This window comes from Pyrus communis, chromosome 5, assembly GCF_041283825.1.
Source record: "Pyrus communis isolate YQ-2024b chromosome 5, ASM4128382v1, whole genome shotgun sequence".
In the NCBI taxonomy this organism is placed as follows: domain Eukaryota; kingdom Viridiplantae; phylum Streptophyta; class Magnoliopsida; order Rosales; family Rosaceae; genus Pyrus; species Pyrus communis.
The window spans coordinates 31,071,373-31,088,545 of record NC_142569.1 but is presented as its reverse complement, the minus strand read 5'-3'; the positions used below and the strand labels follow the sequence as shown (position 1 = coordinate 31,088,545).

The following is a 17,173-nucleotide window of genomic DNA, read 5'->3' as shown; positions in this document are numbered from 1 at the left end:
TACTAGCTCTGATCTTGACTTCATCCTTGACTGCTTCATCTACGGCAGCTGAGAAATCAAACTTAAGCAGTTCCCTCCTTCTTGGCAAGCACCACAGATGTGGCATCAGCAGAATGAGCAGGCTTTGACGTCTTTTTAACAGCCGAATCCACTTTTCCAAGTGATGGACTTTCCTCCCCATTTCTCTCACTGGCGAGCTTTTCAAAAGCCAATCTGGACTTAGCCACAACTAGATACTTCACTCTAACTCCAGATTCGGACGCTAGAAACAGCTTAACGTCAAGTTTTTCGGAAGCAACATAAGGACTTCTTCTTAACTGAATGTCCAACAAGCAGGACAACTTACTAGCCAGACACTGCCCTTCTCTAGCGATAGCTTCGTGGCTCTCAGCCACGCCATCTTGGGCCTTGTTGGCTGATGTGCCGGACCACCCCCACTGTTTTCCTACGACAACACTACCCAAGAAGAAAAAATTCAATTTTTTCTTATCTTGGTGCGGCATGGAAAAAAAAAAAAATGATGATCAATTCTTTGCAAGGGCAAGCAAAGAAGAAAACTACGAGAGGGGTTTACATTATCCTTTAGCCTTTTCTCTCTTTTTTATAGGGATAACATTGTTCTCGGAGTTTACTAAGTCCTCTGATTAAGGCAGGCTTAAATAAGTCTTGGTGTCCATTGACTTCCCTTGCACAGTGAAGACTCTATTTCCAAAACAAGGTGGAAGATGTACATCAAATGGGGAAATAACTCTCTACACACCTAAGCAGCTTGGGATTTCTACACCTATTGCCTTTTTTTGCTTGTAGCCTAGTAGGTGTAGGGGCATTTGTGGAGCAAAAAATAATCCAAAAAATCCTGGAGGCGACACGTGGACTTTATCTCAAGAAAGACAGATTTCCCTCATTGAATGGGCATGGCTCTCAAATACTCCTATGAGCAGCTCAACATCCCTGAAGGTCCAAGTAGCTGACTACGATTGCTCAAAGCTCCCCTTCTTGTGGTATGAAAAAGTCAAAGGTGTTAAATATATGATTAATTACTAAATCTCATCTTTAATACATTCCTAATTGAAGATCAACTCAATCAAGTAAGAAATCCATGTTACAATCAATCAAGGATACTTCCACCATTATCCCAAGATATTATCTCTTAATTAATATATTGAGAATATTATTTCCTCATTATCCAACAGATGACATACCTTGACCAATAGGATTTCACCATGTGTAGGGCAAAACCCTAAAACTATAGCCGGCCACCTTCTCCTATAAATGCCTCTATCTCCACCAAATTTTGGTAAGCTTTTTGCTACGCATACATATGGTTGGAAAAAATTCCCGAAAACCCCAAACCAAACTGAAAAAGTCCAAAACCCAAACCGAAAAATCCCAAACCAAAAACATCCTAAAGTTCGGTAATCCCATCCAGAAAAATACTGAAATTTTCGGTATGGGATTGGTTTCCAAATCCCATTTGTTCGGTAATCCCGAAATCCTGAAAAATACCGAAGTATTCGGTTTCCTATTGACTTTTGGGTTTCGGTTCCCATTTGCCAACTTAAAAAGCAGAGCCTTTTGGCTCCCACTTACAGAAGGCACAAAATAATATTAATAAAAAAAAAAATGTAAAGGCACAAAATTCAATTGGCTTTCAAACTTCCCAACTCAAAAGAAGGCTCTCACTTCCCAACTCAAAAGAAGGAGCCTTTTGGTTCCCACTAACAAAAGGAGGAAGGAGCAAAGAGAGGAAGGAGCAGAAAGAGGATGGAGTAGCACTCTTCGTGTTGAGAAGCAAAGAGAGGAAGGAGCTACTACTGCCGAAAGCTCTCTCAAATCTTTGAAGCTCTCTCATCTCTAGTATCGACCCATCTCCGTCTCTATCATCTCTAAAGCTTTCTCTGAATTAGGGTTCGAATGAGGATTTACAAATTAGGGATTTACGATTTAGAGCTTTTGATTGTTTCGATTTGGATTTTGATTTGGATTTCTTGATTAATTTTCTGGGGATTTCTAGATTAATTTTATGTGGATTTGGTTGATTTGGATTTCTGGATTTCCATGGTCAATTTCTGCTTTGCATGTTCGATTTCTTTTCTGCTTTGCATGCTCAATCTGCAGGTTTGAATTGAATTTATCAGCTTCTTCCATTAACAAGAAGCCAAATTTCTACCCCACTGAAATCTAGAAACCATACCGAAATCCCGAATTTATTTCGGGAATCCTGAAATTTGGTATTACCTAAGGATCGGTTTGGGATCGGGATTTGGATTTTCATCACAAAAAGGATTGGTTTGGGATTCGGGATCCCATTTTCGAGACAGGATCCCATACCGAACCAACCCTACGCATACAAGCCCTAAGCACTTACTCATTTCAGAGATACTGACTTGGGCATCAAAGATTCATTGGCCAAACTTCCCCCCCTCCCCCAATCTCGTGGGCACGTGAGACTTTGGTCTTTGATCAAAGGTGTTACTTGTTTTGTAGATATAAATTTGTCAAGACTAAAGACGACAAATTTTTGCAACCATAACATCGCTTAAAATTTTTTGTTTATTTATTTATTTTTTGGATTGAATAGTGCGTCTTTGTCTAATTATTACTGCCCCGTAATAGTAATTAGGCAATATGTCTTTTGGCAAAATATATAATTTTAGGTCTTCATATTCACATTTGGCTTTCAGGTAGATTTTATGATATCCTACAAACTATATTATGATGCTAGAAGTTCTTTGATAATTATTTCAACTTTTCGATTTTAGTTTTGCGCATGAAAGCTTATTTTGTAACTATTTCAGTTTTCAAAAAAATAAAACAAAAAACTCAAAGATAAAATTTAAAAATGCAAGAAAGTAGTTTTCACTCTTTGGTTAAGTTTTCAATTTTTTGAAGGATGAATGTTTGCTCACCATCCTACTTATTAGTTAATACCATTTGATGAGTTTAAATTTTGATATTTGTATTTATCGACTACACATATCTCAAAATTTAAACTCACTTGAGGGTGGTAAGCAAAAAATATTTCATTTTCTCAAAGATAAAAATTGAATGTAGTTACCAAATAAGTTTTCAATTTAAAAAAAAGGTGAAAAAAATGAAAATGAAAGTATTGTCAAACAGCTATATATAAAAGCCTCTTATTAAAAAAAAAAAAATGTTAGGGTGATCACATATTTAAATCATATTTTATAAGAGAAATGCTAAGAGAACTCTCTTAAAAGTAGGATTCTCCTCGAGTTTTCTGTCATCTCATTTTTCATTTTATAAACTATATGATACAATTATTGATGATTAAATTATTATAAGTGTTAGTTAATGTGCTTATTTATTATTACAGACATATCACATTATTTACAAATATAAAATAAATTTTATTTTATTTTATTTTTTTCACGAAAAATTTAAAAAGTTGGTGTAACTAACATTTCTCGAACATTTTTTAGGGTAAAATTGGATTGAGGACAAACTGTTTTTTTGATGGGGACAGTAACATTGATGGTTACTGTACCTTTACCACAGCGAAACCTCTCCACAGTCCCACGCCATTTCCTCACACTGTCACAGTCTCACAGACACTCTGTCAAGCAGCGCCACCACAAATGGCGACAACAGCCACCGTCCCGCGGCCACAATCGCCACAACTAGCAAACATTCCCTTAGACTCCTTAACCCACATAGACATCAGCACACTCTCTCAATCGGAGCTCCAAGCGCTCTCCCTCTTCTCCTCTTCCTCCTCGTCGGCCTTAAACCTCTGCCGCACCCAAGACCTCGTCGTCCCCAAAATTGACCGATCTGTCTTCAACGAGAGCGCCGGTTCCCGCCGCCAAACCTACTCTCGTCCCCGCCGTCAACAGTCTGATACCTCCACTGCCGCCGCCGCCACTGGCCACCGTCGTCGCGTTGCCGGCCTGCTTGCCACCCCTCCTAAGCTCACTCCAGTGCCACCGGATGACCCCGAACGCAACGAGAACCATGCGATCATCGCTCACCTCAAGAACCTCATTTCCCAGGACCCCAAATTCGGCCAAATCGACTTCGAGCCCGCCCAGACGGCGTCGTTTTTCAGGGTGCTCAGCCCTAATCCCGACATGGGGAGTGGAATCGTAGGTTTGACGGGTAGAGGTGAAATGGGGGTGAAGAAAAGGAAGCGAGGGAGGAAGCCCAAAGTGAAAGTCTTGGGTCTGGGGAATGAGGGATATGCGGGTATGGGGATGGTGAATAAGGAGGGCGCTGCGGTGGACATTTCGGGTTTGGAGAATGCAGAAGAGCCTTTTGGGGAGGAATTGAGGCGGAGGACGGTGGGTTTGGAAACGGAGGAGCAGTTGTTGGGGTTTATGAGGGACTTGGGTGGGCAGTGGGGGAGTAGAAGGAAGAAGAGGAAGATTGTTGATGCCAGTGAGTTCGGGGATGCGTTGCCGGTCGGTTGGAAGCTCTTGCTGGGTCTTAAGAGGAAGGAAGGACGTGCTTGGATTTACTGCCGCCGATACATAAGGTTTTACTTGCTTTTTTTTCTTCATTGAGGTCTAATTAGTTATTATTTGTAGATAGTTTAATATTCTTTTGCCGTCGATACATAAGTGCTTGGATTCACTTGTATTTGGCATTTGCATCATTGAGGTCTAATTAGTTATTATTTGAAGATACTTTTATATTCTATTGCTCGACATTGACTTTGCCATGACATTTCTGTTGATCATTGAACTCCCGATTGTTAGAACTTTGTATGAATGCATCGTTAGGGGTGCCCGGAATTCCAAGTTTATTTAATTTTTTTTCGTATCATTTCCATGAGAATGCTTCTTTTGTATGGCAACATAGGTTATCTTAGCAGATCATCCTTGAGTAATGATGATCAAATTAGGATTCTGTACTGGTTTTCACCCCTATTACAAACGAATTACGGGAGACACAAACACAGTTATTGCTATAGTTTGGCAAGGGCGGTCACTCGAGTTAGTGTCTGTTTTTTCGTGATTGGCTGTAGGGTTGGACTATGACATTGAATTCTGTACCACAAAGCATTACTTTTGAACCGTTTGCTAAGCCTGGAAATTAATTTTGTTAATTTGACAGATATTGATCACCTAATAATCCAGTTGAAGTATGTAGCATGACTACTCTGATGCCTCATGTGGCAGTGTTAAAGAAAGCAGAAATATGTGTTATATATGCATTTTACAAACCTGAGCAAAGTGCATAACTATTTAATTGACCAGAAAAATAGTATAACTTGAACAAAATGCATAACTAGTTAACTGGTGCGTTGTGGTTATTTATATTTTCATTTCAGTATTCCTCTACTTTGTATCCTGTATTTTGAAGTCACCTCTCTCTCTTGTGTTTCTCATCGTTACAAGTTGCTTGATATTTTCCAGCCCCACTGGAGAACAATTTCTGACCTGCAAGGAAGTTTCTTCATTTCTGCACTCCTTCTCTGATCACAATAATGCACGACAGCCAGATGGTGGTCATGGGCGTGAGAATGTTCTGGAAGGGTGCATAGTGGCTACTGAAAATGTAAGTTATATATTAGTGCAGCTGTTTGGTTTATTGTACCTTCGATAAGAAATCTTTTTCAAATTTTGTTTGGGGTGCAGCAGCATGCTGTTAAGGATGCAGACCGTAGGCAAGACGTGAATTCCAGCTCTGCTCTAGTCGTGTCTTCAATATCTAATGGGCGTGAAAAGGAAGTTACCTTATTGGGAGTAGACAATCTTGCTGAGGTTCAGATACATGACCTTTTTGAATGTCACAAATGCAATATGACTTTTAATGAGAAGGATTCATATTTGCAGCATCTATTATCCTTTCACCAGAGGACTACAAGGAGGTATAGACTTGGTTCTACTGTTGGTGATGGTGTAATAATTAAAGATGGGAAATATGAATGCCAGTTTTGCCATAAGGTATTTTTGGAAAGGCGTCGCTACAATGGTCATGTAGGGATTCATGTTCGAAATTATGTCAGGAGGGTGGAAGAATCGCCAGGTCCATCAACGCTTCAAAAGAGAATAGAGTCTCCAAACAGCGAAGGTTTGCCATCAAGGATCTCAAAAATGGATGCTCTGATTGAAATTGCTCAAAACTCTATCATAGAAACCACAACTGCTGAACCTAATGATCAATCCAAAGGTGATGCTGATGCTGCACCTGATAAACCATACATGGGATTTAGTTCAGAAATTCCTGCTTCCGATTCTCATCAAGAAATGAACATAGATTCACCTCTTAGTGAACAGGACCTGGAGGGTCGCTTGTTTGACATAATTGATTCAGATCAACATGATAGTGAACATACAATAACTGATGGAAGTGTGGAAGGAGCTGACGATCCTATGGAAGTTGTAGATATTAAGGACTCTTGTATGAATACAGCTGAGTTATCAGCTACGGAGAAGAACGGTAAACCATCTGAATGTCCTTGGGAAAAAGATGGCTTGGCATCCACCTCTGACGAGTTAGAGAAGTCTGGTACTAATCAGGATGGAGCTACTCACTGCAAGATAGATGCTTCTTTGGATGACAAATATATTTGTGATGCAGTAGGGGATGCAATTTTGAATTGCACAAGTGCATCCGAGCAGCCCAATGCCATTGAACACAGCGCTAACAAGAATAGTGAACAAGCAGTTGACTTTGGTAGCAGCATTGATCACGAACCATCTAAATCTAATGATACTTTGATAGAATCTGTATGCCAAACTTATGAAGGAAATGAACTGCAAATTGGGATTTCTGACTCCTCAGTACCACTGGTGCAATCATTGGTCTGCTTTCCCACATCTACTGCAATATTGGATAAGGTACTATCAAGCATTGCTGCCATATTTTGTTTCTTTCTGGTTTCCAGATATACTGATACACCTGAGTCGCGTTCAAAGTGTTTTCTTCAAAATTAAAACCGAAATTCTTGTTGAAGAACTGGCATTGAAAAAATATATATCATGTTTCTTTTTCCCGCATCTACTGCTAGATAGGATAAGGTACTATCAAGCATGGCTGCCATATTTTGTTTCTTTCTGGTTTCCAGATACACTGATCCACCTGAGTCTCATTCAAACTTTTTTCTTCAAAATTAAAACCGAAATTATTGTTGAAGAACTTACATTCAAACTTTTTCCTAGATTGCAACCCTGCCCGAAATATAGCAAATATAAGAAGTCTATAATTTTGTTTATATGGTTTTTGTTGCTTGAATTTGTTTATAAGTTGTCAGTGTGTTGGCTATGGAACTATTAGTCTATTGTCTTTTTGTACGGTGTTCTAGTTTTATTTTGGTAAGAATCTCTTTTCGTACTAAAGGGAAGAAGCTAATGTTTACTGATCAAATAATTGTCTACTTTGTCTATCAAATTATTTGATTCAAATACTATTACTTCTGTTGTCGCATCAAATTATTTGATTCAATTCTATTACTTCTATTGTCGCATTAATGAGTTAACAAAAGAAATAGGTGTTATGTGCTTAACACGCAAATACACTTCGTTTAAAGAAAAAGGACTACATTGTCGGATCTATAAGAAGGTCTCATAATCAGAAGATTCCGATCCAACTAATTGTTTAGTTGCCTTCAAGGATTATCCATGCAAAGGAGAGTCCAGTGGACTCTTTTAGTCGTCTAATTGTCGTGAAATAAATAGAGGGACAAAGTGTTGTCGATAAACTTATAAGTGATCATGAGGGTAACCGAATAAGTAGATTTTGATTTGAGAACTTATAGTGATGATGCTTGGAGGAGAATTAAAAGATAGACGGAGCTGATACTGAGACCGTATTTTTGCATGGGCCCCACAAATCGGTCCTTTTCATAAAATGAGGACATTGAGATGGTGGAATTATGTGTATGTATATATCAGAAATTTGATTGTTGATTGTAGTTTTTTTTTTTCAAAATTTTCCATGGTAGACCCTGTAAGTAATTGGTTACATGTTAAGTGACAGTTAATTTTTCATTAGTGCAAAACCGAGCACACTGGCGTTTTAGGATTCATACAGTTAGAAGACTTGGTGGTTGTTGTACTATAATAACGAATCTTAGACGTGATTATATTTCTTTGTTCTGTGCAATATGTCGTCTGCTAAAGAAAATTAATTTTATTGTCTTTTCTCCATGTTGAAAGGGAGATGAGCATCTTAGTAGTGCTGCCCAGAGACACGATGAAACAGGGTTTGAGGAGCTGAGGTTGGAGGAAATAGAACCTCTGAAGTATGGATTTCCTTGTGGGCACGAATCTCTTACACTGCAGGAGGTACCCATGGATTTGACAAACAACACGGGGATGGAAAAGGCATTTGGTTCCTCTGTCCAGTTTGAATCAGAAGAAGCCATCCTAAGCATGGCTGGCAGACATCAGATCACAACAGCGTGCGTATGGTGCGGAGTAGAGTTCAACCATGAGGCTGTTGATTCCGAGATACAACCAGATTCCGTTGGTTTTATGTGTTCAACTTGCAAAACAAAAATCTCTGGGCAGCTCAATGTGGTTGGGTAACGACATTCCCTGGGAATGCTAATCCTCTCTAAATGGCACTCTATCATTTCATGTGATTAGTTTCTAGTGATGTCTGTAAATTTTATTTTTACTAACCTGGCCATTTTGGAATGTTTCCATTTCGCCTTTTGTAATATTTAGTCATAATTCCCGAAATATTGCTTTTTCTTTTTCTTTTTTTTCCCCTTCAGTTTTTCGGGTCAATTTGAACCTTTATTGGCTAGCACTTTGGAGAAATGAATTCCGCGCTTTTTTTCCACCTTCTGCACTCCCCCTCCTAATGATTGCCCATGATTCTCTTTGATTTATTTAAGAGAAATGCCACGCTTATCACGTTTTACATACTACAATCATCTCTCTTATAAAATAGGGCTACCATGTGGGTTTGATTTTTATTAAAGAGGTGGTATAGTAAAAATGTGGTAAGAGTAACATTTTTTTTTATTTAAGAGAATTGCAACAATGGTCTCTCAACTTTAATCCAATTGAAGTAATGATCTTTTAACTAAAAATCCTTAACCATTGGTCCCTTAATTCCTTAAAAAGTGCAATTATGGTCATTTTCTTCAATTCTGTTATAACTTTCATCAAAATGATTCACGTGTCATGCACATGAGGCTAAATCGAGGGGCAAATACGAAAAACCAAACGAGAAAAATTGTAACAATAGTCCCTCAACTTTAACCCAACTGGCGCAATGATCCCTCAATTTTAACCCAATAGGAGCAATGGTTCCTTAACTCTAACCTAATTGTAGTAATGATCATTTCAACATAACTTATTTTGATGGGATTTTGATTGAGTTAACGAAAAGGGCTATAGTTGCACGTTTTGATGAGTTAAGTGACTAATGATCATGAGTTTTTAGTTGAAGGACCACCACTCTAATTGGATTAAAATTGAGAGACCATTGCTATAATGTTCTCTTTATTTAATTATACAGCTAAAAAAGAGATGTACATGAAGTGAAAAATGATGTGCATAAATCATTTCCCTCCCCTTGCTATGATTATGCTGCGTGAATTCGCATCCTTACCTCCCTCCGTTTTCTCCTGTCAGCGGTTAACTGAGAATCTAAGAGAGATCAGAATTAGAGGGTGTCACTTGCATTGAATAAAAGCGAAAAAGGCATCTAGTTCTTGTTGGTTATGTTGTACAAACACGCTTTCTTTATGACCCGACAATTAATAAAGCACAAAGAATAAACAACCAACCAAAACACAACACACAAAAGAAAACTCACGCCATGATCACAAAGAATTAGAGTAATACTATTCATACCATGTTTTTATACCACATTTTCATACCACCTTAGATGGCATATGATGTGGACAACCACATCATTTGAAAAATTTTCAAAACCCAAGGAAATGAAGAAGAAAGACTCCTCATATACCACAATCATCATTTAATGAACTAGTTTTTCTTAATTATTAGTTTATTAAATAATGAACTAAATTTAAAAATCTGATTAATTTAAATGATGAAGTTGTCCGCATCAAATGTCATCTAAAGTGATATGAAAATGTGGTACAAAAATATAGTATGAATAACATTACTCAAAGAATTATAGTGGTTCGGTAATTACCGTTCACTAGTATGAAGGCCCCTTTGGTTTACAAGAAAAGCCCCATTTCTTGTCGCAAACCCTAGTTATTAGTATCTCTCACTCCTCACACTCTTAAAGTGTTTTACTCTATTGTTCATGTGAATAATCAGCCCCCAACAAGTATATTTATAGTAGTACATAGACCAATTGTTACATGCCTCTTTTTTTTTATTTTTTATTTTTATTTTTTTTAAGGTTCCTATTCTAAATGGAATTTTTTTCCTATTCTAATTAGGCCTCTAGGATTCCTATTTTGAATTATACAAGGAAACTTAATTATTTCCTAATTCTTTTAAGACAACAATCTATGCACCTTTAGTTTTCATAATACAATCCTAAACAAAATAGGACACTAAAATTGACAAGCCAAATTCCTAATAGGTTCTAGAACCTGCTTTAGCCCAATTCTGCCTATTTAGTTTAGCAGATAACTCGACTTCAGTTTTGTTTGAAACTTACGTTTGGCATGCACGTTATACGTAATTTCTTAACTGTGCCAAGTAAATTTTGAATTGATTTAAATTAAAAAGTGAGTGACGTCAACACCTTATTTCAAACGTTGAAAAGAAAAGCACAGATCCACAGACCAGCAAACCATGGGCGAATATGTTGAGTGCTATACGGAGATTGGTTTTTATCGGCCATTTCCCCTAAAATATAAAGTATGAATTAAAGTAAATCGAATCCCATGATAGTGGCTCGTCTTTGCCATGTTACTTTTGCCTTTCGTAGGGCATCTAATTCTTACTTTTATTACATGACTTGGAATAAAAAAAGAAGCATGATTCATGCATACACTGCTATTTGATTGGACATATGAATTAACGTACACTGTTCCTTTAAATTAAAATGTATGAATTTTCACGACAAGTAGTAGATTGATCTTGTAGTTAGAGGCTTTTTTCTTTAACGCTTACGTCTCAGATTTTATAGATATCAAATTGTATCCAAAATTTCTTTGATCGGTCGATCTCCCACATTTTAAATAAGGCTAGGAATATATATGATAAAATGAAGATGCTCAACTCAGCGGACCAAAACGTCTCAACCGTTGTGGTTTTGACAATTAATTATTAAAAATCCCAGATGATATGAAAGCCCGACGTATTATGCTTCCCTATATGGCTACGCTTCTATATATAGATATTACTTAACTGGCCTTGTAGCCATTGATATATATTATACATGGACAATTATGGCAAGCAAAAAAATCACTTGCCCTAGTTGCAAGCAATGGGTTCAAATGACGCTGTATGCCACACAGCACCGATGCGTCTGCGGTCATGTAATCACGACTCGCAGTGCTGCTGCAGAAACACAACGAGAAACTAGTATTCATGTTCTTGGAGATCACAAACGTGAGCGTCATAGCTTGCGGAGATGGTTTGGCAGGTGTTTTCAAACCAAGGAATCATCATCAAACAATTCTTCTAGTACTTGTAGTTCAAATCGTAATAGTTTCAAGCAATCTTATACAGGGACAGGGACAGGGACAGGGACGCTGATGTTGTTGCCCTCCTCCAGCTCGGTACCCAGTGGATCACGAGCAAACAAGCGTGCACTTCTTTGCGGGGTGACATACAAGCAACATAAATACAAGCTCAAAGGCACTTATAATGATGTGAAAAACATGGAAAACTTGCTGACTAAGACCTTCGGTTTTCCTGCCAACTGCATACGCATACTTTCAGGTAATTATTAATTAATTAGCTTTTCTTTATTTGTCGATCGTAATCCTATAACCATTCGGAAATTACATGTATAATTATTTCTCATTTAGAAAACATTGGTCTCCAATACTATGTATAAAGGTTAAAAGAGAAGCCAATCATAAAAAATGAATTGAGAAAGAAAAAGGGGGAAAAGATAAAGGACGTGGTTATTTGTGGTGACCCTGCGTTGGCATCAAACTTTCACATCGATTGGGTGAGGAAATGTTATGTAGTTTATATGCGCACATCTGATCTCTTGTAGCAAGATGTTTTTTGGGTATGGAGACCCATGAACAAAACCGTTTAGGCCTTGCCCAAAGCGGATATTATCTTACTGGAGAGTGGGCTCTGACATTATTTGTGCTTTATAAGATAATATGTTTACGTTTTTAATTTACCAATGAATGCAGAAGATGATCCGCGTGACCTAGAGCGGATTCCTACAAAGAAAAATATTGAAAATTCCTTGAAATGGCTTGTGGAGGGATGCCAGTGGGGAGACTCATTGGTTTTTTACTTCTCGGGGCATGGCTTACGACAGCCTGATTTCAAAGACGATGAGCTTGATGGGTTCGACGAGACCATTTGCCCTGTTGATTTTATGAAAGAGGGAATGATCCTTGACAATGATATTAATGAAACCATTGTTTGGCCACTCGAGGAGGGTGTCACACTTCACGCTATCGTTGATGCTTGTCATAGTGGAACGATTCTTGATCTGGAGCACGTGTATGACCGTAAACTGTGAGTATATTTACGTAGTCTTTAACTTCAAATTTATATGATTACATACGTTCAATCTGTGACATCAAATTTATATATTATGAGAATATAATACCACGTATTATAAATTTGATTAAAGTTTCACAATTTAGATATCATGGGCATCAAATCCATAGTTTAAGAGTCAATACTGTCCATGCCATAGCAGCATGCAATGTAATCTCATCATAACTCTAAAAATTCTCCTTTATAATGGACTATGAAAATACATTTTCTTTTTACGTGTTAATTTGCAGGAATGCTTGGAAAGATAATAGTCCTCCATCTCGTGCTAGAAAAAGTACAAAGGGTGGGTTAGCGATTTCTCTTAGTGCTTGCGAAGATGATAAAATGGCAGCTGATACTACTGTAAGTGATCCCTCTATTATTGTGTTTAAGGAAAATATGATGAAAAGCCAACTTCTGAATGTTTCCATGTTGAAACTAGATGTTAGTTGGTAAGGAGGGAAAGAAAACCTATCCCTTATTATCTCCACAAAATGATGGGATTGGAAGGCATACGTTTTCTTAAGGCCTTTCTAAACCGTTCAATAATACAATAACAACAAAAATGTTTTATCCCACCAAGTAGGATCAGTTATTTGAATCTTAGAACGCCATTGTTTTCAGTTTTGACCCAGTTTCCATTAGCTCTAAGTACTCCACGTCTTTTCTTAATGTCTATGTCCAAGTGTTCCTCTTAACCTTTTTCCCCTGACCTTCTGTCTCATAATCGCATTTTCTAACCGGAACATATGTAGGTCTGCATTTAACATATACAAACCACTTTCACGGATTTTCTTTCATCTTATTTTCAGTTGTGGTCCCTCATACTTTACCTCAGTATCTTCGTTCATAATCTTGTCCTTTCTCGTGTGCTCACACATCTAACAAAACATTCTCATCTCCACTGCACTCATTTTTGCACGTGTTGATGTTTGACCGTTCAACATTCCTTGTCATAAAGCCTTGCTGGCCTTGGACATTCTCTAAACCGTTCAACGGGTGACCAAAAAAAATTTTCCGTCGAACCCCCCTTTTATCGTACTTCTGAACTTTTTCTTTCTTTTTTTACTTCATTTTCATGTGAGCCAATATAGTATTAATCACAAATGCAGGCTTTTGCTGGAAAATCAATGAATGGTGCAATGACATACATTCTCACTGAAACTGTTAGAAACAAGACCGACATAACATATGGAGATTTGCTCGACGAGATGGTAAAGTACATTAAAAAGATTAACAGCGAAAGATGGACTAACTCAAGATTCTTGAGGACTGTACTTCGACACAAAACCATACAGGTTTGCTTTCTCTTCATGCAACATGTTAAATCAAATGGGTTCGATCTTCACTTTTTTTCTTCTTACATATATACATGTACTATATGTGACATGCATGTTGACTACAAAGCTCATTCAGTTCTTATCAAAGTTGATATACCAAACAGTTACAGCCAGGCTCCGAATCACAAGTGCACATTGTAATAACACTAGTTTTGTTTTGTCTATGCGGAAGGATGAAACTTTAGCATAAGTTCTTAAAAGATGTTGGTCCTCTCCACACAATGCCAATTGGATTGGATGCTCAAATGCATACATCTTACTTTGGTTAAAAAAAAAAAAAAATGCATACATCTTACTAGTGTCAAACTAAGAAATTGGAAGTTGCTAAATTTACTTAATGTGGATGTGTGCAGGAACCTATGTTGTCATCTTCTGAAACATTTGATGTTAATTTGAAGAAATTTGTCTTGTAATGACATTTTTTTGGTGGAGTTCTTGTTGGGAGTTGTGTCCTAAAAGTTAATTTTGTAATATTGAATATTATGTAACAATTTCATTTTAAATAATTAATAATTGGGCAATATTAATTCATTCTTGAATTTAGGCTTTTACATTATAGGGATAATATACTATGAATGAGTTCATATGATATAGGGTATGGAAACAATGTCCTAAATGAGGTTAGGGCAGAGAGACTTGTATTCTATAGTCAGTTAGTCCTCAAACAAAGTTCATAGTTCAGTGAACCGTGACCACCCAAGAAGTCTAAATGGTATGGATGATTACCACATGTTAATAGCTACAAAGTTGTAGATATTAAGGACTCTTGTATGAATACAGCTGCGTTATCAGCTACGGAGAAGAACGGTAAACCATCTGAATGTCCTTGGGAAAAAGATGGCTCGGCATCCACCTCTGACGAGTTAGAGAAGTCTGGTAATAATCAGGATGGAGCTACTCACTGCAAGATAGATGCTTCTTCGGATGACAAATGTATTTGTGATGCAGTAGGGGATGCAATTTTGAATTGCACAAGTGCATCAGAGCAGCCCAATGCCATTGAACACAGCGCTAACAAGAATAGTGAACAAGCAATTGACTTTGGTAGCAGCATTGATCACGAACCATCTAAATCTAATGATACTTTGATAGAATCTGTATGCCAAGCTTATGAAGGAAATGAACTGCAAATCGGGATTTCTGACTCCTCATTACCACTGTTGCGATCATTGGTCTGCTTTCCGACATCTACCGCAATATTGGAAAAGGTACTACCAAGCATTGCAGCCATATTTTGTTTCTTTCTGGTTTCCAGATATACTGATACACCTGATTCGCGTTCAAAGTGTTTTCTTCAAAATTAAAACCGAAATTCTTGTTGAAGAACTGGCATTGAAAAAATATATATCATGTTTCTTTTTCCCACATCTGCTGCTAGATAGGATAAGGTACTATCAAGCATGGCTGCCATATTTTGTTTCTTTCTGGTTTCCAGATACACTGATACGCCTGCGTCTCATTCAAACTTTTTTCTTCAAAACTAAAACCGAAATTATTGTTGAAGAACTGACATTCAAACTTTTTCCTAGATTGCAACCCTGCCCGAAATATAGCAAATATAAGAAGTCTATAATTTTGTTTATATGGTTTTTGTTGCTTGAAGTTGTTTGTAAGTTGTCAGTGTGTTGGCTATGGAACTATTTGTAGACATCGAAATTTCAGTAAAACAAATGTTCACCAATGCATTAAAGTTTTGACGTGTCAAGGCATACATGGCATACGCCACGTGTTGTACAAATTGTACACATGGCGTGTGACTCAACAAAATAGGAAGAAATACCCTTGAAGGATTAAACAAGTTTTTCTTCTCATTTTGGGCAATGACAAGGCAAGTACATTTCAATCCATTGAGGATCAAAACAAGTTTTTCTTCTCATGTTGGGCAATGACAAGGCAAGCACACTTCAATCCATTACGGATCAAAGCAAGTTTTTCTCATTTGGGCAATGACAAAGCATACACATTTCAAGTTTAAAATGGTATTAAGTGGGAAATTAGGCCATAAGTTACACCACTTCAATTTCAATATTGCATTAAGTGGGAAAATTAGGCAATGGTGCTTGGAAAGGAAAAAAATATTTTGTGGTGGTGATTCATTCTCAAAGCCTATAAATAGGCTTCTCCATCAAGGTATCAAGCATCAACCAATTCACAAATACATTTCTCTACTCCCAAATTGGAAGAGAATTCCCCAAATCCTTGAAGCTTTGAAACTCCAAAGCTTCCAACCATCCAAATTCCCAAGAATTCCGAAGGATCAAGAAAGCTCTCTTCGTTCTTCGTTAAATCCTCTTTCAAGATCAAGCCCCGACGGCCCTTGAAGAAAGTGTTCATCCGTTCATCCTAAGCATAAGCCCCCAACGGCCATTTGGATCAACAACCTCAACAAATCCACACATCCAACCGTTCTTCAAGATCAAGCCCAAAAGCCCTTGAAGATCCGCTCATCCATCAACCTTCAAGATCAAGCCCAAAAGCCCTTGAAGAAATCCACACAACCATTATTCAAGATCAAGCCCCGACGGCCCTTGAAGAAAGTGTTCATCGTTCATCCTAAGATCAAGCCCCAACGGCCCCTTGGATCAACAGCACAAACAAATCCACACATCCAATCGTTCTTCAAGACTAAGCCCAAAAGCCCTTGAAGATCTGCTCATCCATCAACCTTCAAGATCAAGCCCAAAAGCCCTTGAAGAAATCCATACACCCATTCTTCAAGATCAAGCCCAACGCCCCTTGAAAATCCGTTCATCAACTGTTCATCCTTAGATCAAGCCCTGACGGCCCTTTGGATCAACAACTCATCCACAAACCTACACCCTACGAAGATAGAATCAGAGGACCAAATTTGAGAGAAATCGTAACCCCAAAATCATAAACACAAAAATATTATTTTGTACGCGTTATTCTGGTTTCTTGTTTCAAGGAATCTTTCGTGTTCACAAATTTGGCACGCCCGGTGGGACATCTCTACCTCTCATCTTTATCCTCAAATCATCGAAAAACGCAAATGGCATCAAGAAAGGATCAAGCTGTTCCTGTAATCAAAGCAAAGAACAAGAACATCATCGCCGCAAGTGGTGATATTTCGGGCACCATAACCCGAAGTAAGGCAAGAGCTCTTTTTGCCGCGGCTTCCGCCCCTGCATTAACTCTGTCAAAGGAACAAGAGCACCTGAGGCACGAGCCTGTGATCACCCTAGCCTCGCTAAGGGCATCAAGAGGGGAAAGCCCGAGGAAATACTCAGA

The 17,173-nt window shown here is 38.0% G+C and overlaps 2 protein-coding genes across 10 annotated transcripts; both read left to right on the top strand.

The window, feature by feature from the left end:
• The first annotated feature begins 1,676 nt into the window (after positions 1-1,676).
• Positions 1,677-8,754, top strand: LOC137725348 (uncharacterized). 3 transcript variants are annotated; one of them, XM_068464005.2, is made up of 5 exons: positions 1,677-1,857; positions 3,444-4,495; positions 5,379-5,520; positions 5,604-6,806; positions 8,124-8,754. In XM_068464005.2, the coding sequence occupies exons 2-5, from the start codon at positions 3,600-3,602 to the stop codon at positions 8,493-8,495; spliced, it is 2,613 nt and encodes an 870-aa protein (XP_068320106.2). In that variant the 5' UTR covers positions 1,677-1,857; positions 3,444-3,599; the 3' UTR covers positions 8,496-8,754. The 3 variants fall into 3 exon arrangements, with proteins under 3 accessions (XP_068320106.2, XP_088551041.1, XP_088551040.1); XM_088694915.1 differs by having other exon boundaries at positions 1,703-1,857; positions 5,601-6,806; XM_088694914.1 differs by having other exon boundaries at positions 1,711-2,469; positions 5,601-6,806.
• Positions 8,755-10,937: 2,183 nt separating this feature from the next.
• On the top strand, positions 10,938-15,291 carry LOC137725973 (metacaspase-1). 7 transcript variants are annotated; one of them, XM_088694920.1, is made up of 6 exons: positions 11,018-11,492; positions 11,583-11,795; positions 12,227-12,560; positions 12,836-12,947; positions 13,697-13,882; positions 14,278-15,291. In XM_088694920.1, exons 1-6 carry the CDS (start codon positions 11,300-11,302, stop codon positions 14,335-14,337), a joined length of 1,098 nt encoding a protein of 365 aa, XP_088551046.1. In that variant the 5' UTR covers positions 11,018-11,299; the 3' UTR covers positions 14,338-15,291. The 7 variants fall into 7 exon arrangements, with proteins under 7 accessions (XP_068320923.2, XP_088551042.1, XP_088551045.1 ...); XM_068464822.2 differs by having other exon boundaries at positions 10,938-11,795; XM_088694919.1 differs by having other exon boundaries at positions 11,016-11,795; positions 12,230-12,560.
• The last annotated feature ends 1,882 nt before the right edge of the window (positions 15,292-17,173 follow it).